The 23,748-nt window shown below is 41.9% G+C and overlaps 3 protein-coding genes across 4 annotated transcripts; 1 reads left to right on the top strand and 2 right to left on the bottom strand.

The window, feature by feature from the left end:
• Positions 1–219: 219 nt before the first annotated feature.
• Rexo2 (RNA exonuclease 2) lies at positions 220–9,599 on the bottom strand. The gene is made up of 7 exons (XM_042682893.1): positions 9,395–9,599; positions 8,267–8,350; positions 6,314–6,391; positions 5,584–5,695; positions 4,162–4,270; positions 2,933–2,986; positions 220–636 (listed from the first exon to the last, which is right to left on the bottom strand). Exons 1-7 carry the CDS (start codon positions 9,539–9,541, stop codon positions 507–509), a joined length of 714 nt encoding a protein of 237 aa, XP_042538827.1. The 5' UTR covers positions 9,542–9,599; the 3' UTR covers positions 220–506.
• A 4,413-nt stretch (positions 9,600–14,012) lies between these two features.
• Rbm7 (RNA binding motif protein 7) lies at positions 14,013–19,338 on the bottom strand. Of its 2 annotated transcripts, none has more exons than XM_042683004.1 (5): positions 19,201–19,328; positions 17,998–18,160; positions 17,300–17,387; positions 16,394–16,484; positions 14,013–14,599 (listed from the first exon to the last, which is right to left on the bottom strand). In XM_042683004.1, the coding sequence occupies exons 1-5, from the start codon at positions 19,294–19,296 to the stop codon at positions 14,240–14,242; spliced, it is 798 nt and encodes a 265-aa protein (XP_042538938.1). In that variant the 5' UTR covers positions 19,297–19,328; the 3' UTR covers positions 14,013–14,239. The 2 variants fall into 2 exon arrangements, with proteins under 2 accessions (XP_042538938.1, XP_042538939.1); XM_042683005.1 differs by having other exon boundaries at positions 14,410–14,599; positions 16,390–16,484; positions 19,201–19,338.
• A 147-nt stretch (positions 19,339–19,485) lies between these two features.
• Positions 19,486–20,048, top strand: CUNH11orf71 (chromosome unknown C11orf71 homolog). Its single transcript, XM_042682854.1, has one exon. It carries the CDS (start codon positions 19,627–19,629, stop codon positions 19,987–19,989), a length of 363 nt encoding a protein of 120 aa, XP_042538788.1. The 5' UTR covers positions 19,486–19,626; the 3' UTR covers positions 19,990–20,048.
• Positions 20,049–23,748: the final 3,700 nt, after the last annotated feature.

Below are 23,748 nucleotides of genomic sequence, written 5' to 3'. Positions count from 1 at the left end.
GACATAAGAAACATTCCAATTACATTGTGAGGATTTAAACATTAGCATACCACTTCTTTTAAAGGCCATTTTTCATACATATTAAATATTAAAGCCCTTTAAACAACTATTTAAAGATATTTTTTTAAATACAGCAACCCATAAATACAGGAGAAGAATGGGGCCATTGTCCCCCCTCCCCCAGTGACTAAACCACTAAAGAATAGATGGTACACAGAGTTTGCATTTCAATAGAACTAGCTTTATTGTTTATTTTTAAACAAAAGAAATGATCTAAAGCAAACGCAGGTGTGTATCAAGGGATGGGCATAGCCTGGTGCTCACACAGGAGCTGCTGTATCATAATGGGGCGTGAAGAGGAGAAGAGTAATCTGGAGAGGCAAGTTAACTAAAAGAAGGTGCTGTGCCGGCATATCAGCGTAGAGAAAAAAGAAGAAAAAAAAAAAAGGAAAGAAACCACTAGAGGCGCTTCCAGAGAACTTTGCTGTAGCGGCCAAGAACCAGCGTCAACTCGCTGTCTTCTCATTCTCCCCGTTTTCTATAATTTTCCTCTTCTTCTCATCTGTTTTTTTCTTGAAGATGTTATTTCGGTAAAATTGAAGCTCTTTGATGCTTTCACTAATGTCATCAAGGGCCCTACAAACAAACACACCACACTCAACTGAATGTCCAAACACAGGGAATGAAAATTATTCTGTAAACGTAACTTTTTTTTAAATAAATAACTTAGGGACAACGAGTTACTGCAAATCCAACTATCTGGCATAACAAAGAAGTGGATCTTTCTTGGCAAAGCCATTTTAAGTATGTTGTTTTTTACAAAATATTTTCATCATTTTATATAGATTAAAATTTCCAAAACTGTCTTCTAAGGTGATGATGGAATTTCCCTCCCTGGTCCCTGGGGGGAAGGGAGTTCAAGAACAAATAAAGAAAAACTAGATTAAACGTGTATTTTCAGGAGTTTTCTGTGAAACATTTAATAAACTAATAATGTGTACAATGAAGCTAGACATCTATACAATATTTCTAAAACTTAATGGACCATCTTTATGGGATACTTATTAACAGTTCATAAAACACTGCCCAATACTAAATAATGTCCCTGTCCCAAATATACTTGAACATCCTTCATGACTCAGTCATTGCAAGAAATATCAACGATCAGCTCAGTCAGTAAACAGCCATAAAGGAGGTTCTACCCCCTCGCATGGTGATTGTGCTGTAATCAGTGGCCACCCCTCTCCAACTGACAACCCTTCTTCTCCAACATGCTGTTTTATCTGCTATAGTATGAGAAATCAAATAACCAACATTGTTAGAATAACGTTCAACTAAATCACTAATCTCTGAACAATGGGCCAGAGGCCTCTGATAGAGAACTGTACAAAGTTTACTGCAAGTTTTATCACAGGTATTTCTGCAACTAAGTCAAAAATCTGCTTTCTTCTCAGGTCCTAGAGATATGGTACAGAGCTAACGGCTTTCAAAAATACAGCCTCTGCCTAAGTAGACGTACACAAACTCACACCCAATGTTAACATCTACAATGGACTTCAAATCCTGAAGTACTTTTATAAACAACTCTGTGGCAAAAGCCTGACATGAGGCTAGGTAGTTATGAGTTATACTATTTGGTAAAAATATCCACATTTCACATCTTATAAAAATATCCATAGTAAGCCGGTGGTGGTAGCTCATGCCTGTAATCCTAGCTACTCAGGAGGCTGAGATCTGAGGATCGTGGTTCAAAACCAGGGCAGGAAAGTCTGTGAGACTCTTTCTCCAATAAACCACTCAGAAAACCAGAAGTGGCACAGTGGCTCAAGTAGTAAGACTGCTAGCCTTGAGCTGAAGAGCTCAGGCACAGCTTTCAGGCCCAGAGTTCAAGCCCCATGACCGACAAATAAAAAAAAAAGATCCTTAGTTCTAGTTCTTCACCGAAATGACTGTGTGTTTCAACATGGAGAACCTCCTGACACCTCACCAAGAGTGACATTACCTAACCTAAACAATACAGGAAGACTATTGCCTTGCTAAAAGCTAAAACACCCAAACGTTACCAAACCCTATCTGTTTCATGCAGAGTTGAACTACTCTTTAGGCGTGCCCAGTAAAAACCCAGGAGGATGCCAGGCTTCTAAGCTTGAGGACTGGTCTTGCTCTGACTGTGTGATGCTATCCTTGGAAGACTACCCTTAGAGAACCAGGCAACAGAGGCTTGTAATCCTAGCTACCCAGGAGGCTGAGATCTAAAGATCGTGGTACAAAGCAAGCCTGGGTAGGAAAGTCCATGAGACTCTTATCTCCAATAAACTACTCAGAAAAAGCCAGAATTGGTGCAGTAGCTAAGTGGTAGAGTGCTAGCCTTGAGCAAAAACAACTCAGGGACAGCACCCAGGTCCCAAGTTCAAGCCCCAGGACCAGCAAAAAGAACAGAAGACTATCTTTAGAAACTGAACACATTTAGAAGCTCACCACATTTTATGTTTCTAAACAGCTCAAAAAATAAAATAGGTAATATAAACGAAATGATGCATCCAACCCTTAAATTTCTTGTGCAATAATACTTCATGCCAACGCTATGAACACACCAAACAAAAAACAACTGAGTGTCCATCTGTAACAACTGTACTATACAAGAGAATTCAAAATCTTCTAATTCCAAGTCCTATATCCTCTGCAAGAAGAAAATTAATGTTGCTCACTTCTAGAAAGACAACACGTTGTATCATCATATCTACACAAGTTAATACAAACACAAGGGATACTCTAGATAATCCTAAGAACAGAATCTAGAATCTCCACCAGACTTAACTAAAGAAAGGTATCTTTTCTGCTTTATCTTTCTCTGAGAAGGAGTATTAATTCCAACAGCCAAAAACTGGGAATTCTGTTATCGTCTGGCATGTACTTGGAGACCCAATCTTACCTGTGAGAAGCAGCCTTCTTTGGTGCAAATTCATATTCTTCTGGATACCAGCGTCTATACGTGGTAGAAATGGAACTCTCAAAGGAAACTGTCTCAGACACACTGAATAATTACCTCCTTCAAGTCATTTATTAACACTGAAAAAGGCATTTGTGACTTTGAAGAGTTGTGACTTTCGAATTGCCTCTTTGCCAGTGATTCTATCTTCCACCCTTCCCTCTCTTGTATGCTCTCTTTGAGCAAGCCCACCAGTGTATAGGATTCCTCAGTCTCCAATGACAGCCCAACCCTCTCCAGAGTTTTTGTCCCAAGTGCCTTACACCTAAAAATTCACCAGATAGTGCCAATTTAATATCTACTCATTCTTGTTTCTTTTTAGTCTTTGAACCATCCCGATCATCTACCTAAGCTGCCTCACCTAGAAACACCAAAAATCTTCCTTTTCTTCACTCCCTCACTCAAACTTGCAATGTTGTACCAACTGACCTGCTCAAAAGTTTCATCTCCACAACCCTCCTGACTACCCAATGGCCACTTCCCTGGCTCATTCTTTTCTCCAAGATGAAGCAAAATCTCCCTCCCACTTTGCCCACTCCATTCACTGGGACCCAAAGGATTTATCCCATCACCGTTGCTTATGAAACCTTCTCAAAGAAATAGGAAAAACCAACCCCTCCCCATGACCTGACCTCACCTTCCACCTCTGCACCCTCACATTTCTGCACCCCAGCACTAAGCATCTCCAATTCCTTGTACACACTGGCTTTACCCTCCAACTCCCTAACACCTCTGCTGACTGACTCTAAGCAAAGTTCTTTCCTCATTTATGTATGTAGTTCTTCATTTACATATCCCCTTCTTTAAATCTGAACTCAAAAGCTACCTGCTACTTCCAAATTTCCCCTCTTGGAGTACACAGAGGCTCTTTCCCTAGTCCCTCAAGATGCCATCACATTACACAAGTCAACTTGCTAGACTCACAGCTTCATAAGAGCTTTTCATCTATGTGCACCTAGCAGATAATCTGGCCAATGTAAGGCACACAATGAGTGCTCATCAAGTTACCAAAGGAATATCCCAAGGCTCACCATTCAGGACAAGTGAGAATGGGAGGAGGAAAATACACACCAGCTTAGCACCTCACTTCAGCCTTATTGTTATGTTCTACCAATTCTCCATGAAGACATGCTAAATGAAACAATTTAATGGATCCTACATTGAGCCCTTACCTGCACAGTTCTTTAACAGTGCTCACATCAATTATTCTATAATGAAGATGTTTCATGAACTGGGGCATGTATTTGTCAAGAAACTTCTTATCTGCATGAACTGAATTTCCTAGAAAGACATGAAGCATACTGCATCTATGGATTTCTAGTAGTAGAAATATATATAGCAAGGTATAAAAGCTCTTTTAAATTGCACTCTATTCTAAAAGCATTTCTACATCAGTTTGAATAAATTACAAGTGCAGAATCCCAACATTTCAAACTATTGATTCAGTCTACGCCATAATAAACTTACAAATGGTCTCCCGTGGACAAAAGAATAAAGCTATCATTACAGGACAAAAGAATAAATCTATCATTATACACACTTTAAAGAAAGCACATATCTATGGCTTTTCCAGGTCATTCCAAATGTGCAAGCTTTCTCCCAGGGTCACAAAATTCACACTAACACTCATAATTTAACTGACTTGTAGTAAATAAAACTTTATTTACATTCCAATTTTTTGACAAGTCATATCTATATTCATGTTTCCATACAATGGTTTATATTAAAAACACTAAAACTGTAATAAAAACTTTAAAATAAGACATCAGCCATGTTTGTTGGGGAAAACCTTTTTACAATATATCCTCTTTCTTGAACTTAATGCCAAAACGTTTTATGTGTATTTAAAGGAAACTTTAGTTAGCACATGAATTTACATACACAAATGCAAATATACCCCCACAGAACATCATCAATTGCCCTCTGACAATGTCAACCTTAAAAAAAATATCCTGGACTGGTCTTTTTATATCACAAGGGGGAAAAAGATAAGAGGTAGAGGATTTTAGATCAACAGACTAAAGAGACATAATAACCAAGTCAAATGCATGAGCTCTGATTGACTCCTGGCTTAAAAAACACTAAGACATTCAGAAAGAGCATCAAACGTAGACTGGCATCACAGATGGAATAATTTTTAATCATTTTCAACACAGTAATGACACTGTATTAAAAAGAAAATGATGTCCTTCTTTCAGGAGAAACGATGAACATCGTTATTTTAGGAATGCGGGTCACAATGTCTGTAATTTCTTTCCAAAAGTCAAAAAGAAAAAGAAAAAAGTAAAACCAACATAGCACAAAGTTAACAATTACAAAACCCAGTTCCTCGGCACATTTGAAATTTTTGTGAAATAAAAATATGGGAGGAAAAAAAAGTCATCTACTGAGTTCATCTCTGTGCTTCCCAGAACTAAGGTCAAGTTTCAGGACATTTCCCCTTACATTCCTCAAGGAAAACTTGAACCCAAGAGTTGAGAGACAATCCAAATCAGAATTAAGTGGAAGACATGGCTGGTCTTGCAGGAACGGCAGTGTGCTGACCCACCACAATGGCAGACTATCTACAAGATACACATAGGATTGCATTTTACCTGCAAGCGGACAGAGCCCCGGAGGAGTCTGCTGCCGTACAAAGGACAGAAATTCATACTCTGCCTGCTGCAATGTGATTGTACTCTCCTTCACTGCCTTGGTAAGACCAGACTGCAAGAGAGAATCCCCAGCCCCCACCAGAAACACATGAAGTCAGTGTTCAAAGGTATCCAGAAATGAAACTTCACTTCTAACACGAGCAAATATCACCACTCTTTGGTTCTGTTTTTTTAAGAGCTCAAGTTCGAATGGGAACTGCCATCTTTATACCGATTGTTTCTTAAAAGAATCCAAGACAAGTAAGTTATGTTCCTCATTGGCTAACAGCCAATCTCCACACAGTCAAAAAAGAGAATGTTGCTCAGAGTCCGAGGACATAACCTCTGGGAAGACACACACTTAACGGGAGCGCATTCCCCTTTCTCTGACAGTTGATGTCTAACCTTATCCAAAAGACTGACTTGAGTAATACTTGACAATCCACAATGCGTTCATTTGCGACAGACTGAATGCAGCAGAGAAAAATAGAGGACTTTCAGGAGAAGATCTCGAGAGGGCCCAGAGATGAAAAGTAAAGAGCAAGCAGTTTCCCAGGCTTGCCAAGCAATCTTCCTCTAACCCTTTTTTTTTATTTTAATACCATCCAGCAATGGAATAGGATTCAGATGTGGGCGAAACAAGCTTGTTACTGATCCCCAAAGCAGCAATCTTGTTATTTGGTAATGTTACCTTCCCATGATGCTCCTTACACCAATCGGACATGCTGTCCAGCAATTCGTCTGGCTGTTTTATAATCAGATTGGGACCCTGTGGATAGGACAAGCCATTAGTCGCTAAGGATTGATAGGAATGAGCTTGCTTTCAGAGGTACACATTTAAGGACTAAATGAATTTACCTACCAGAGAAAACAGGAGTAAGGACACTTTGTGAACTCTACAAGTGGTACACGTGGAGGCAAAAAGGATACAAAAACAAACCAACACACACACATCCCTCTGAAAACCCCTCTAATGGGCAACATGGATACCTACACCAAAAGTCAGCAAACCACAGCCCCCAGTTTTGGGGATTTTTTATGATGCAAGCTAAAAATGATTTTATATTTGTAAAAGAATAAAAAAAACCAGGTATTTGGCATGCAAAGCTTAAAATATTTAATAGTTGAAAGTTTGCCAACCCCTGATACAAGTTTATTTTGAAAGGCATCAGGATTGACAAAAGAAAATGCAAATTGCAGAAGAGCATACAAAGAAAATACACACACTACAGCTGGAGAACCAATAGATTATAGTACAGGTACTTTGAATACATTATGCTTTTTAATATTAACGGTATTTTAATGTTTATGTTTTGTTGCTCAAGGAAGCAATCAAGGTTCTCCCCAATAATTCATCTACAATGCTTTACCTTCTCATCTCTCTTCCTCATCCAGGAAATAAAAGTCTAAACATGAGCCATTTCTGCCCTCTGGGAACTTATTTTCACAAGACTTTTCCACAGACCTCTCTATTTTGGGACTACAAAGTTTTTCTTATATTGTTGTTTAATGGCTCCAAATATTGCTGACAGTCACACAGAGTTATTCAAGAAGAGAGCCTTCTTACCAATCAGAGGCAACATGAACTTATTAAAATGTTTCATGAGTGGCTGAAATGTAGGTTTGTTTTATTTAATGTTGCAGTGAACAGCAGTTTGCAAAAACCTTTACCATGCATGCCCCGTATGTCAACAAGAAAGCACTTTCTGAATGTGTACCAACAGAAATCTTAGAATCTTAATATAGATCTAGAAGAAAACACATCCTGGGTGAAAAGGCAGCCAACCCTCTATAACTACAAGGTCCATAAGTAAAGATTCAACCAACATCAGACTGAAGATTTGGGGAGATGAAGGAAGTCATGCATTGCTATTGTGTGTACAGAAACTTCTTTTGTTACTTAGTATAACCACCCTTTATACAACATTTACATTTCAGTAGGTAACTGACAATACACATCCTAATTAGAATAAGTAACCTAGTCTAGAGAGGACTTAAAGCATAAATGAAGAATGTGCATAGATCACATGTAATATTTTCTCAGTTTATATAAGGGACTTGAGCACCTGCAGATTTTGGCTTCCATGGGGAAGTCCTAGAATAAATGTGCTCTAACCTTAAAGGGACCACTACATATGAAATCAAGTGAAGGCTCAGGTTATGACATAAAGATGGACACTGAGGCAGCAACCACAAAACCGATGGGACATTTGTTGGTTATCCTAGTACTGTAGGAGAGGCGATTAGGAAACTTTACTGAACAGCCTTATTTAAGTGACTAGCTTCCCCAGTAACCAGCCAGGTGGCCTTTGGCAAAATACCCAATACCTTCACCTATTAAATGAGCATTATTATTAACACAGTACCTACCTTACAGTTGTTGCAAGGGCTAAGAGAACTATCACTGGGACATAGCTCCTAGCAAACAGCAGTTTCTGTAAAATTTTGGCACAGCCAGTTGAAAACCAGTCTATGAGATGAAATCACTTGGGTCCTAGTATAAAGTCTACCATAGTCTAACATATTCCTTTGGACTTAACCTATTAGGACATGTGTTTGCTTATTTTTCAAAGAATGAGATTAGAAAAAAAAGTGAAATTTGATTTCCAGTACCCTCCCCTCTAAATAGTATGGCATCACCTACTTCAGCCAAAATGTTAAGATCAGAGTCAGTAATCAGACAGGCCATCTCAATAATCTGGTCCTTCTCAATGTCCAATCCTGTCATCTGCAATAAAAAATAAATTGTAACATTCCAAAAAAATTCTTTCTGATCTCTTCTACCAGTCTATTTCACAGGATGGTCCTCATACTTACTCTACGTATACTATATAGCCAGAATAGAAAAGGGCATTAAATCTAAGTCCTTCAATATTCAACAAACATACTTACCAAGAGCTTGCTATTTGTCAAGCACTGCGTTTCTACACTGGGACAGATGAAGAGTAAAATTCAGACAGCACTCAATTAGGGAAGAGTTAGACCACTAACATCACTTCATCTCTGAAGTTCACAGTGTCCAATTTATTACAACTCTCCATCTTCATTTCCTCCATGAAATGAATTCGCCTCATTTCATGGAGAAGACCGAGGCTCAAGGGAGAAGGGAAGGCCAGGTATGTTAAAACGCCGGCGATCAGAAGGAGAGTTCTGGTCCCGAACTCACACAGCGTGACCTTGAACCAGCTGAATCCTCTGTTTGGGCCTCAGCTTTCTCTTCTATGAAACGAGCCATCTCCGGACTCCCAACTAACCAGAACCACCTGGAGCGCTCTGAAAGGCAGGGGAGGGCGACCCTCCCCACCCCCACCTGTGGCCCTGAGCCGGGAGTGTCGAGAGAGTTGGGAAGTACGCCTACATCTGGGCAGACATATGGACAACTTCTCCCCGGTGACTAGGCACCCCCGCTCCCCGCGCCTGCAGAGCCCCCGCCCCGCACCCGGGCGGTGCTCACCGGGGACACCTAAGACCCCCACATCCCCCCCACTCCCCAGCCGTCCAGCTCCGCGCCCCCCACCCCACCCCCCACCTGCAGGGCTCCACTTACCTGGGCTGCGCTCACCTGGGACGGCTAAGACCCTGACAACCACCCCCCAGCGCCGGCCCCGCGTCTGCAGGGCTCCGGCCCCACCCGGGAGACCCGGGCGCCCCCCGCCCCGCAGCCGTGCCCCACACCTGCAGGACCCCCCACGCCACACCTGGGCCGCGCTCACCTGGGCACCCGAGACCCTGACACCCGCCGCTCTCCCCGGGCGGAAGCCACCTCACTCACCTCCAGGTCCACCCAGACCATCCGCTGAGCCATGCTCTCCCCCGCCGCCATGGCTGCGCCACCTTCGCGGACACCTCGCGCCCCGAACTGCCCGCGCCGCCCACCCACACTCCGCAACAGCCTGGCGCCTTGGGAGCCGCCTAGCATCGCCCGGCACGAGCCGCCGCCGCCCCAGCCCAGCCGCCGGCCGCGCGCAGGCGCTACAGTCGCTAAACGTCGCAAAGCCTCGGGGATGGGAGGAGGGAGGTGAAAGAGCAAAGACCACAAGTCCCTGCATCCCGCGCGCCAGATCTGCCTCCGCGGCTTGATTCGGCTGCCGAAGGGGCTGATGGGACTGGTAGTCCTGCTGTGGACCAGCAGCTTTCCCCACCCACCCACCCCCACCCCGCCACGTGTTTTTCGGATGTGGCTGGACGCGCATGTTTTTCACAGCGAAGTTTGTTTGCTTCCAGGAGTTATTTCCTGAGTTTTGATGAATTCTAAGTCAAGGTGTTGCAATAAGAAAGAAAGAAAGAAAACCGTTCTACTTCTAATGGTCGGGAAAAAAATCTGATTTAGTTTTTAAGTATGTCCTTCTTTGCTTACCTCTCCCCATTTTTTTTTTAAATTCACCTTCCTTTTCTTCCATAGACTAAGTGGTTTTTAGGAAATGAGATAATTGGTTTGGGGTTTTGTTTTTTCATTTACTTGGAACCCAAGAGCAATGTGCTATTTTGAGCTACTGGGCCAATCCTACTGTCATTATTTACAAGTCCTTAAATGGGATCTTTATTAAGAGATCACTCCTCACGTGCCAGGAGTTATATAAAAGTCCCCTTTCCATCACTGGCAGAAGCCCATTCCTTCTGGAGGAATGTGAGCTGTGTTGCAGTTTAGTTGGTGTCATCTCCATCCTTCAAAGGTCTCAGTCAGCCTTCTGTACCATTTATATTACTAACTCAATTAAAATGCACGAAAACAGCTGTCCTCTCCTTTTGTTTTTTAAACTGTTCTTAATCACCCATGACAGTTTCAGAGTTTCTATCATTTCCTGGAAGAGGGCCACCAAAAAAAAAAAAAAAAAAAAGTTAGACTCTAAGGTGTCAAATTTGGTGAATCCCTTAAATTTTGATAGTTTGCAAAGGGTGACTGTCAAAAATGTTCAGTCTTCTAAGTAATATATGCTATATTTTTCTGAAACTGCTCTGCCACAGGTTTCAAAACTAGTGGTAGTGACAATATAGAACTCCTGCCTGAGAAATGTGTTTTCTGAGAAAGAACTTTGTTACCTAATGGGTGCTTTAAAGATAGTAAGCTGGATTTCTTCTATTCTTTTGATATACTCAATTCACCAGGGCCACAAACTGTTTAAAAGATTACTGAAACATATACATGCATAAAGGCATATTGTGGACAATGTACATAGATAATGTATATTGTAACTGCTTTGCCTATTGAGTCATTGGTTTGTACTGGTCCCGGGGCTTGAAACCAGGGCCTGCTAGATGTCTTTGGGCTTTTTTGCTCAAGACTAGAGCTCTTCCACTTGAGCCACAGCACCACTTCCGGGTTTTGTTTTAGTTTGGTTTTTTGAGTTTATTGGAGATAAGTCTCAAGGACCTCCGGCCTGGCCAGGCCTCTAACTGCCTTTCAGATCTCAGCCTCCTGAGTAGCTGGGGTTACAGGCATGAGCCACCAACGCCCAACCTATTTTGCTAGTTTTATATGTGTCTTAATTTGTAAGAAACGGTCTCCATTTCTTAGTTTCTTTTAAATTTGATTTATAGAAAGTAAAATTGCTTGTATAGAAACATTCATGGGCTGGGCTTTAAGGGATCCTAATCCTGTAAGACTCTCTTTAAGAGTAAGTGATCAAACCTTAAGAGGTTAACCTGAATTTGTAGCCTTGGAGATCCTGAGCTTGTGGTTGCAGTCTAAAGTGTAGGAAATCTCAGAGAATTAATCCTTTAACTTGTAAGTTTGCCCTAACTCTAGATAGTGTCAGAAATGCAATGCAGTTAATCAAAACAAAATTTGAATTTTAGATAATAAAGATTAACTTCTATTTTTTGACCAAGATGAAGTAACAGAGGTAAGATTTACCATCTTCCAGAAACAATACACAGGCAAGATTCTTAAGACAAAATAGAGGAGGAACAAAAGACGGTGAGCCCTGAAAAATGAGAAACGAAAGTGAGCCCTAGGATTGCCTCAGCTAGCTACCCCGAGAGTATCTCCAGGCTATACTGTAGAAGGCTTGAGGCAGGGCAGGCTGTGTCCAGGAGCCCTCAATTTCCTGAGCTGAGGAAACACAACTGGAAGTGGATAAGAAAACAAGGCAAACAGAACATCCAATACAAAAGAAGGGGCCTACCGGCTGCCTCTAGTTTCCATGAGAATGCGTATCAGCATACAGGGGTCAATCCCTAAAGATTCGTCATTACTCAGCACTTATGTAACACCAGAACAGTATATTCTCACTTGCCAGCAGAAAATTCTGTAACTCATACATGGGACACTCATTCCTCGCCATGTCTTGCCTCAATTAAAATTAAAATTGAGGCAATATGCTTCTGAAGTCACCCAAAATACTGAAATCAAAGCCCTGAAAAAATACAACTTAAGTGTCTCAGAGCAAAGTTCATAAATATTTATAGAAACACAATAACATAATAATTCACAAGGACTAGCACACCATCAAATAAGGCACCCAATAGCAGAGACTAGAACCAACCAAAGTAATTTAAATCAACATGTCATTCATGAACATAGATCCAAATCTTACTGAAACAAGAATATTCACATATCTGGAACACATTAATGGCACAATATACCATGACATGCAGTTTTTTTACAATAGGATCTAATGGTTGTTCAGAATTTGGTCATTGTTCAGAAAATCTTAAAACAGTTTTCCCTTCATTTTTACTGTCATCTTTGCACTCATTTTCCTATTGTGGCTCTACACTGACTCCTCTGAGGGTGTTCTGCTGAATCCATTTACAGGTTCTTATTTCAGTTACTTTGAAGGTGTGAATGAAGAAGTCACAAGGGATCTTCAGTATGAAAGCCAGTAGGAGGAAAAAATTACTCTATCCATCCAAAGCCCATCAATATGGGCTTTGGTTTTATGTGTGGTGATGGGAATATTACAGGACTATAATTATAAAAGACTAATAATCTTCACCCCAATAAAGTATGAATATGAGCAGCATGAGCTTACTGAACAAATATCTCTGAAGTTATTGATGCCAAAATAAGGACACATTCCTTTTTGTTTTTAATATATTAAAAAGCAACACGGTACAAATGCTGTGGGTTAATAGTAAAATGACCCAGATTTTTCAGAGTGAATTTTTATAAACAATTGTGCAAGGAAACGGAAACATAACCTCGGTACAAAACATTTTCTATAAAGATTAAAAGTTTTTAAATCAGAAAATGTTAACTTTCTTCCCAATCACGTTCACACACATATATACACACACACACACACACACACACACATAGAAACCTGTACAAGCTCCATAATAAACTGTACCCTTACACCCCCTGTTGTTCTGGGCACTTTGAAAAGTCAAAAATGATGAAGTCTGACTGATAGAGGCAGCACATAAAGGCTTCCATGAACTTTTCCAAAAGAGCAATTTGAGTAAAACGTTTTACTATTTTACCTATGAATTGTTATTCTTAAAGAGATTTACATTAATACTGTAATTTTTAATGTAAAAATATACAAGTAGAGATATTTACCTTCCTGAGTGGCCCATCTTACATGAAACATGATTTTTGGGTTTGTTTTTTTTGCCAGTCCTGGGCCTTTAACTCAGAGCCTGGGTGCTGTCCCCTGAGCATCTTTTGCTCAAGGCTAGCACTCTACCACTTGAGCTGTCACAGCGCCACTTCTGGCTTTTTCTGTTTATGTGGTACTGAGGAATCGAACCCAGGGCTTCATGAATGCTACACAAGCACTCTACCACTGAGCCACCTTTCCAGCCCCCATGATTTAATTTTTTTAAAATTCTAAAATCTGCCAGACACAGGTGGTTCTGGTCCATAATCCTAGCTACTCAGGAGGCTGAGATCTGAGTATCATGGTTTGAAGCCAGCCCAGGAAAGGAAGTCTGAGGCTTTCATCTCTAATAAACTACCAAATAAGCCTGAAGTGAAGCTGTAGCTCAAATGACAGAGCACTAGCCTTGTGCAAAAGCAGCTCAGGAATAGCACCCAGGCCCTGAATTCAAGCCCAAGACTAGCAAAAAAAAAAAAAAAAACAACCCTAAAATTGAGTTCGAGCAGGGCTAAAGCTCAAAAGAACATGTCACAAAATTTGTACTTTCCAAGAAACTTAAGTCTATATTCTCCCCCCACCAAATGTAATCAATCTGCTTCCTCAAATAAAGTGTTAATAAAATGAATCACTGAAAAGTTGTACTTCCTTATTAACAAAATACATACAGCCATTTCAGACTATCAACTTGAATGATTTCTATTATATCCACAGAGATTAAGATAATCCTTGCAATACAAAAGGATAACAAATAATTAAAATATTTGCCTTATAATACAACCAATCTATACAATTCATCCTTTCTAATTGTCTAAAATTATCGATCAGAACGGTAGCACTTTTTTTTTGTATAAAACCCTTTCCTCTTCCTAAAACCCTGAGGTGAAAGGTTATTACTGTAATAAAACTGGAACCACAGTTCTCATGTCTGCATGAAACTGCAGCTATGGGTTTTAAAACTTCTTATAAGAAATGTGCAACTTGTAAAGCTGCTCTGTACAGTTCTACAAAATGTCCAGACCAACTTAGTGACAAGGGCCTGAAATGGCCCTAAGACAATCTCATTGTACCACTTTCTAGTGTCGAGATAAGTGCCATTTTCCATCTCTACTAATGTCTCTTCTGTTATCGTAGTCATGGTTCCAGCCATCAGGACTCCTGTCTTCATAGAAGAAATCATCTCTGATTCCTCTGTAATGGTAGTCAGGCCCATGATCAGTGTAACGCTGTTGGCTATAATGTCTATCTGCTAGGTAGGGATGGGAACTCTGTCTGACTTTGCGCTGTGATGACGGTGTATCATGGCGCCACTGGGAGCTTGAAGACTGGTTAAAGTTATGACCATGTGACTGAACTGATGATGAAAATCCAGATTGATCCACACGCATAGAACCAAATTTCCCACCATATGACATCTGTCTCAAAACACTGTTCATCTAAGGGAAAACATAAATAAGGAAATATTAACTGCAAATTAGAAGAGCTAATACGTATTTAGTCAGAGTTAACCACATAACAAAGGAAAACCAGAACCTAAATAAAACAAAAAGTAATTCAAAAGCTTCACTCACTTGGATGAATACCTACTGCTGATAGTTTTATCAGCATTCCTACTTTGGACTATTAGGTCACACAAGATGATTATGAGTTACTGTCTAATGTGACATAGGATTTGAGTATAGAAAGGATGAATAGACCAATTTAAGGAAAGTGTATGAACAACAATAACAGAAGAAAAAAAATACAATCTGTTCAAAGAAAACCAAGTAATTCTGCCTCAAAGTACTATGGAAGCAGTTCTAACAATGTAAGGCTTTACTGGAATAAGACAATGGGATGCCTAATAACTAGAGAAATCTGACTTTACCTTTCAAATAGTGGAAAGTAATTGTGTAGGGAAGATGAGACAAAAATAGCATGCAAGATGAACTCGTATGGGGAAAATAAGAGATGTGATACTAAGCCAGTGTTCTCAAATTCTTACTGTACAAAGCTATAATAATGCAGGTCTGTAAAATATAGAAGTCTGAGGATCACAGGCCAAGTCATGTTTTGAACACTGGTGGCTCACACTTGTAATCCTAGGTACTCAGGAGGCTGAGATCTGAGGACCATGTTCAAAGCCAGCCTGAGGACATGAGATGCTATCTGCCTTGAACCATCTGAAAACCTGAAATGGAGCTGTGGCTCAAAGTGATAGAACACTAGCCATGAACAAGAAACCTCAGGGATAGCACCCAGGTCATGAGTTCAGGCCTCACGACTGACATAAAACAATAACCAAAAAAAAAAAGGAGTAGAAGAATGGCTTTTCCACCCCCCTCGCTCCAACAGAAACCAGCATGGCCAATGAGTAGCACTGTGAGAAATTAGTAAAACAGCTAAGGTTTTAAGCCCAAACTCAGTGATATGAAACAAACCATTAAACTGACCTAGAAAACATAAGTATACTAAAGAGTTAAAGATTAAAAAAAATCATTCAGAAGCCAGGGGTTGGTGGCTCACATCTGTAATCCTAGGCTCCTCAGGATGCTGAGAGCTGAGGATCACATGGTTTGAAGCCAGCCTAGGTAGGAAAGTCCATGAGACTCTTGTCTCCAGTAAACTACTCAGAAAAAGGTAGAGCTGTGGCTCAAGTGGTAAAGTGCTAGCTAGCCTTGAGAAAAAAATCTCAGGAACAGCACACAGGCCCTGAGTTTAAGCCCCAGGACAGACACCAAAAAAAGGTCATTTAGAATAGGTAAAAAGGGCTTCAGAAAATTAATCTCCAGTATTTATATATAAGCATTAATGACAGTCAAGAGAACTACAACACAAAATGTGGGTTTACTCTTACTTATCTTTGAAGTCTATACTGACATACTATATGTCATATAAACTACATACCTAGTGAAAGATAAAATGAATACTCAATCTATGAAGATCGAGCTAGTCTAACAAAGATTTGAGAAAATGTTATTAAAAAAAAAAAAAAAAAAAAAAAAGGATGTGTTGGCACACACCTGAAATCCGAGCACTTGGGGAGCTAAGGCAGGAGGTTCATGCGTTCCACAACAGAGCTACACAGTAAGTACCAATAATTTCCATACTTAATTTATGCCTAAAGGGCTTTAGGAAAAAACCTACAACTGGACAATAGTTAATAACAAACATTTTACCTGGTATGCCCTAAGCATTTTAACTTAGTATGACTTTGCTTAGCAATTCAATTTGAAAAATAATTAGCCTACCACTGCTTGTCTCTGATAATTTTCTGGAGATGAGAATGATCTCTGAATTATCTGTGATGATGGAGTCATATTATCCACAGTCCTTTCATATCTGTCAAAAACAAGAAAATTAACATATTCATTTAACAAGCTTTACTAAACATCATCATTGTAAATATAACCCAATTCTCCAAGATGAAAAGGAGTAAGACACAGTATCTGCTCTTAGAGAGCAAAAAGAAAAATACAGGCAGGATATTTTCACGATTCTAAGAAATACATGACTGAAAGCGAGACAGACAAGGGATTCTATGTTAGACTGGTCAATCTAAAGGAGACCTTTTTTGTACTACTGCTTGCTACTACCTTCCAGTATCTCCTCACACCTATTCAGTTCTTTACAGCTCTAGGTATTGCCTTATTCCAAACTACCACTCTCACTCCAATTCTCCTGCCAGGAAGCTACCAACAGCTTCTTTTTTGTGTGCCAGTCCTTGGGTTTGAATTCAGTTCTCTACCACTTTGAGCCACAGCACCACTCCTGGCTTTTTGGTACTAATTGGATGAAAGTCTCACAGCCTTTCCTGCAGGTGCTGGCTATGAACCACAATCTTAAGATCTCAACCTCCTGAAAGGTAAGCCAGCAAGAGCCAGCCATGACCTGCTAGCAACAGCTTCTTAATTGGTGTTTTAATTCCATTCTTGCCCTTTCTAATCCATTCTCCTATTGAAGCAATTTTTAAAAATCAGAATATACTATTGTTATTCTACTTAAAATAAATGATGTGCAAAGCAACGTAAGTAATAAAGCAGAAGAGCAAAGACATAGGAATATAAGGAAGAAGTCAGTCACTCATTATGGATTTTGAGTTCATTACCTGAGGAAATTTCTGAAAAGTGACTTTAACAGTAAGTGGGAAATTTTACCTGGTAGGAGATGTGGAGGTAGGGCTTGAGTTTACAACTTGATGCTGGGGATAGGAAGGACTGACATCCTGTGAGGCATGACTACTTCCTAGAATGAAAGAATTTCAACATTTCCAGCTGACAAGAAGGTTAATTTGAAATTTTGTCTCCCTCACAAAGAATCGATCCAAAAAGAGAAATGTGATTTAAAAAATAAAAACATCTAATATTGCCAATTGCTTTAGTTTTTCTTCAGTAAAAATTTTAAGTGCATAATATGAAGTTTGCAAAATCAAACATTCCAAGTAAGATACTATTTTAAATATCCATTCTGGCCATATTTGATTCCTACGCTAAATTATAATCCTGAATCTATGGAAGGTTTCAAGACATGATCAAGAACCAAAACTGTGAAAGTTGCTTCGACAAGCATTTTCAGAGAGAAAAATCCATGCTGTTAAGAGCATGGATTTTAAATTTACACACATTTCGCAATAAAGCATACATGTTCTTAGGAATCTAAGATAAAATTTTAAACTCGGTTTAAATAGGACAATTTTCAAAAACCCATGTGTCAAGTTTAACTTTTTCAGGGATAAGTTTGCTACTCACAGAATTTAAGAAATTATTTTCATCCAGAAATGTATTTAAAACTGCGCGTAACTTAAAAACAAAACAGCAAAGGAACCCTGCTCCTTGTAACATTGTGTCATAGTTACCTGATCTAAACTGAATTTTGATGGGCCTCCCAAAAAGTTTGATTCCATTAAGAAGATTCATTGCATAAGGAACAGATACTTCATGTTTGAAGTTGACAAAGGCAAATTGCTTTGGTTTACCATCCTTATCTTTTGGAATTTTCACCTTTATTACTGGCCCAGCCTACAAACAGAAGTGTTGAGAATTTAAAGAAGGCGATTTCAAGAAAATACTCACACTTTACAAGTCAAAAAGAAGACAACGCTCAAAAGCAACAGAAATGCAACCAGGAACTTAAAAAACAGTAAGCAGCCAGGGAACACACGGATTTCATTTCGGTTAGGGGTAAAACAGCTGTTTATCACTTAAAACTGATACCGATTTCCTTGGGGAAGGGAACCCCGTGAGCAAAGTGAAGTTGCCATTCACTGAATTTCCATTCCGCACCACCCTGTGACGTTTTAAACAATGTGACCAATGGGGGGGGAGAGGGCGGGGGCTCTCCAAAGTTTCCCCCAGCCAGGAAATGTGAGCGCCAGTCCCGGACAAGAACTGATTTTCCCCGACCTCCCCCACTCCACCCCCACCCCACCCACCCCCCCAAAAAGTAACTTTTGTATCAAACGCTGTTACAGTGTGGCTCATTCGAACCAGAAGGAACAAGATACTTAGAATCCTTCCAGTATCCTGATCCCGAAACGCTACGAGGCTGATTTCCTATCAAAGAGTGTGGGTTTATTCTTCTTTTTGTTGTGTAATTCTTGGGGGGGGGGGGGGGGGGGGGAAGGCGGAGGAATCTGTAGTGAGCTCGGACATTCACAAGCAGACCTCGGCGGAAAGGAATACGAAAGATACAACGTCTGAAGTCAAGGGGGGGCAGAGAGGAAATCACCTCAAAAGGAAGACGGGGCGAGGAGGACAAAGGCGAGAGCGTGGTCGGTAACGGCCCCGCGCGGGTGACCGACGGCCGCAGGGCCCCCCGAACGCTGATCGCGGGGACGGGTGGATGCGGGGTCCCGCCACGGGGGTCCCCGCTGTCACTCTGGGGCTGGATGCCCGGCGATTCCGCGAGCCTCCGCGCCCCCGGGCGCACCCCCAAGCCCGCCCCCCAACAGCCCACCTGCGGGGGAAGCCCCCCCCGACCCCACGCCAGGCCCGCGCGGGAAAGACGTTGGACATGCCTCCCCCAAGCGAGCCGCCCAACGGACCGCAGAGCCGCTTACCTGGTGGAACAGCTCGAAGAGGAGCTCCTCGGTGACCTTAGTCTCGAGGTTACCCACGAAGAGGGTGCGATCCGCCTCCGCCGCCGCCGCCCCCATCTCAACACCGCCCCCTTCCCCACTTAGGCCGGAGGGTCGCGACCCACGCCCGCACTGCGCACGCTCAGAAAGTACGTCCGGGCCGGCGGATTATATCATGACGTACCAACGTCCGTCACGCACGTTCTTCGCGGCGCGGCGCGGCTGCGCATGCGCAGCGTACGCTCGCGAGAAGCGCGTCCGCGAGGTTTTGTGTTGTGTTTTGAAGGCCGCCGCGCTACGTGATGGCGCCCCCGGGTTAGTGAGGCCTCGCGTCCGAGGTGGGCCGGACAGACCTGTGGAGCTTCGAAGGCCCCCGTTTGACGCAGACACTGCGGGCAGTGTTTGACGATGGCCCTGAACTGTGCGTCTCTGTCGGCCGGCGACCAGCGGGACCGGGTGGCGTACCGTTGCTCCCATGGCGACCTCAGCCCCTCGGCCCAGGCCTTGGCCATGGTGTCCGGGGACAGCTTCCTGGTGGCCGGACCCGAGGCGGTGTATCCGGGACCGCGTCCGACGGTGCGGCCGAGCGTGCGGACCGAAGGCCGGCGGGGCCCCGGGGGCGGCCGGGGGGCGGCCCGTCTTCTCCGGAACCGCCAGAACCGCTTCTCGCCGTACCCGACCCCGGGAGTCAAGCTCGACCTGCTCCGAACCGTGCTCCAGCAGCGCCTGATCGCCTTCGGGAGCATCATCGCAGCCCGACTCGCCGTGTAGAGCCAAGCCCTTCCCCCTGTTAAGAGTTAGCTTGCGAACAAGGCCTCTCGCAAACCCTGCCCTGGCGTCACTGCGGTTTTCTTTCGAAGAAGGGTATTATTTTCACTCACAGATAGATCAGAATAAGCACGTAGGGGTTAACAGCAGCACAAAAGAAAAGGTTGCCACCAACCCAGACGTAGCCTCGAATAACTAGCTTGGGAGGGAGGTGAACACTTTCCCTGCCTGGGGGTTCCAGTGATCACATTTGCACAGCCCTCCGGGACAGATCCCCTTTTCTTGTCTCTTCTCTTTTTCTTTTCTTCTCTCTCCCTCCCCTCCCCCACTCTTTCTTTTTACTGGGCCTGGAACTCTGGGCCTAGGAGCTGTCTAAGCCACTTCTCAAGGCTAGCACTCTTACCGTTTGAGCAACAGCATCATTTCCAGCTTTTTTCTGGAATTTGAGATAAGCATCATAAACTGCCCTGCGTGGACTACCTTCAAACCAATCCTCAGCCTCCTGAGTAGCTGGGATTACAGGCAGGAGCCACCAGCGCCCTGCTTGATTCCCTTTTTTTGTAAACGGGCCTCACTGCCTTCCTCCTTGCCTCACTTAATATCACTTTGTGTTGGTGAAAAGATGAAGTCCTTTCTATTACACTGGCTTAGTCTATCTTTCCCTAGCATTTTTCTATTTTAAGTCCAGTGTCCATGCTAACAAAGCATGAGCCATAAAACTCAACTATTTCCAAATTACTCAAGCTAGTTAATTCCCTTCTTTGCCAGAGGCACCAAATGGATTTTTACCTCGTGTTAGTCACTTTCTTATTTGCGCCCAAAGCTCCTTAATCTGCATCAGCATGCTAAAATATACTGGATAAACGTTAATCATGCAGGTACCTCTTCTCCGTTGACAGTAGTATCTTAGAAGTTCTTGTCTATATTCCAGCCATTCAAAAGTATTTGGGGTGCTTCTCTCCTGTAAGCACAGTGGGGAAACTTTACACAGCCATATTCTAAACAAAGAGGCAACTAGATTAATGGGTAATTATCACACTGGATTGTTCATTAAATACAGTAATAAAAATCACTGTCAGGGGCTGGGAAGGTGGCTCAGTGGTAGAGCGCTTGCCTTGCATGCCTGAGGCCCTGAGTTCGATTCCTCAGCACCACATAAGCAAAAAGAAAAAAGCCGGAAGTGGCGCTGTGGCTCAAGTGGTAGAGCGCTAGCCTTGAGCTGAAGAGCTGAGGGACAGCGCCCAGGCCCAGAGTTCAGGCCCCACGACCGGACCCAAAAAAAAATCACTGTCAGTTGCAGTGGCCTTCCAAGATAGTGCACTATCCTGGTGGGGTTTTTGTTTTTGTTTTGGTTGGCTGTAGGTTTTTTGTTTTGTTTTGTTTTGTTTTTCTTGCTTTTGTTTCCTGGTCCTTGGGCTTGAGCTCAGGTAGTCCTTGAGCTTTTGTGCTCAAGACTATCCAGACTCCAGATGGGTGCTGTACCACTTGAACCACACCTGCACTTCTGGGTGTGATAAGGGAGCATTAATTTAAGATAAAAGAGTCTTACAGATTTTCCTGCTGAGGCTGGCTTCAAATCACTTCCCCCAGATCTCAGCCTCCTGAGTAGCTAGGCTTCCAGGCGGCAGCCACTGTTGACAGAGTCGTGGGTTTGTTTTTAACCTGCTCACCTCTTTGCTGTTTTCCTTAGCCACATATTTACCAACAGCTTTTGCTTTTTTTTTTTTTTTTTTGAGACAGGATCTTGCTCACTGTCCCAGGCTAGGGCTGAACTAGTGATCCTCTTTCCTTAGCCTTACTTACATGTACCCTGGTTTAAGTCAGTAGGTTTGAAGTGCCAGTTTTTTCTATAAGAATAAGTAGAGGAACTTTTTCCTGGTGAACTCTTGTCTATTATAGGCTTTCTTAGGATATTTACATTCAAATAAAAATTGCCACACACTATACAATATCTGTTAGGACTACAATTAGATCAATGGGATAATTTCCATAAAGGATTCATGTGAGACATCGAGGAACTAAGTCATAAGAAGGATGATGGACAGAATAATAAGTTTTACTGAGAGTTGTATATAAGGTAGTGTGCTAGGGGCTAATATTCATTGTTTATTGAGATTATTGATGATTCTGTGCCTGAATTAGGCACTTAGAAGTAAGACTTATGTATCACTTACAATACATAATGATTTCATGGAGCTTTGTGCTATTTAATGTTCATAGCAGCCCATAAGATAAATACTTTCATTTTGTTCTTGAGAAAGTTTAAATGAGATGAAGTAAATTTTCTGAGGTCATATAAAAGGTAGTAAATGGTGGAGCCTTGCAAGTTTTCAGGTGGGCTTCTTTCTCTGAACTACACAACAAAATGATGTTAGGTGATTATTTTCTCTATTTTCCAAAGACAGTATGTAACACACTACCCAGATGGCTAAAAGAAGTTGAAAGTTCATACTATGCATACTATGGATGACTGTAAGCTGAGTATTAAGAAAACTCATGATTGAAAAAGGAATCCCACGTACACCAAGTGTTAGGGTGGAAAAGTATAATGAACTTAAAGCTAAAATGGAGGGGAACATTTTTAAGACATCGAAATGCCTAATACTGGAAAACTACCATTTCAAAGGGTAACAAATCAGCAACCTGCAGGTCCAAATCAACATTGAATCCTCTGAAGAATTATTGCAGTTCTCACCAAATGTAGAGTAGGACCAAAGGACTTCTTAGAGTCTTTTCCATTTAATCTGTAATTCTGTTCTTTAAAAAAACAAAAACAAAAACTTGGTTAGGGCTGGGAAGATGGCTCAGTGGTAGAGTGCTTGCCTCACACGCATGAGGCCCTGGGTTCGATTCCTCAGTACCACATAAGCAGAAAAAGTGGAAGTGGCACTGTGGCTCAAGTAGTAACTACTAGCTAGCCTTGAGCCAAAGAGAAAAATTAAGATATAATACATAGGGGACTGGACTACATCAGCAAACGAGGACATTAGAGAGGGGACAGTGCTGTCCATAAGAGGCACACCAGTTAATCTCATATAGTCATCACTTAGAAGACAATCTGGCATTAAATTGCCTCTGATTGTATTTCTTAGCATGTGAGGGAAAAGACTGAGGCTTGTAACTGATGGAACGAAAGTCTGACGTAACACTGCCCAAATTTACAAGAGCAAGAGAACCAAGAAAGACAATTTCAGCTGGTCCACTCATGTAGTAATCAGAAATAAGACTGGTTGAATAATGGTGTATGTGCCAGAAAATAAAATGATGTGGCTTAGTGTGTTTCATTGGATAGAGTCTTGTTCACAAATGTTCCATTATTTAAGTCTGAATCCGTGGGTGTTCTTAACATCTGCCAAAGCAACCAAGTCCCAGTGTGTTCTAGTCACAAAGACTATATTGTAGACATAGAAACCAAAGCCCCTCTCTATGAAATTTCCTAAAACAGTGACAAATTTTTCCCAGAACAGGGCCAAAACTGGCACTGATGGCTCATACCTGTCATCCTAGCTACTCAGGAGGCTGAGATTTGAGGATCATGGTTCTAAGCCAATCCAGACAGGAAAGTGTGAGACTCTTATCTCTGATGAATCACCAAAAAAAAAAAGAACTGTTTCAAGTGATAGGCTTGAGCAAAAACAACTCAGGAACAGTGCCCAGGCCTGGCTGTAGTTCAAGCCCTAAGATTGGCACAAAAGAAGAAGAAAAAAGGCCAGGTACCAGATTCTAACTACTCGAGGCAGAGATCAGAAGGATCCTGGTTTG

This window comes from Dipodomys spectabilis, unplaced genomic scaffold, assembly GCF_019054845.1.
Source record: "Dipodomys spectabilis isolate Male_0828 unplaced genomic scaffold, ASM1905484v1 ptg000076l, whole genome shotgun sequence".
In the NCBI taxonomy this organism is placed as follows: Eukaryota; Metazoa; Chordata; class Mammalia; order Rodentia; family Heteromyidae; genus Dipodomys; species Dipodomys spectabilis.
Note: the sequence above shows the minus strand (reverse complement) of the source record. Positions and strands in the feature narration are given on the sequence as shown.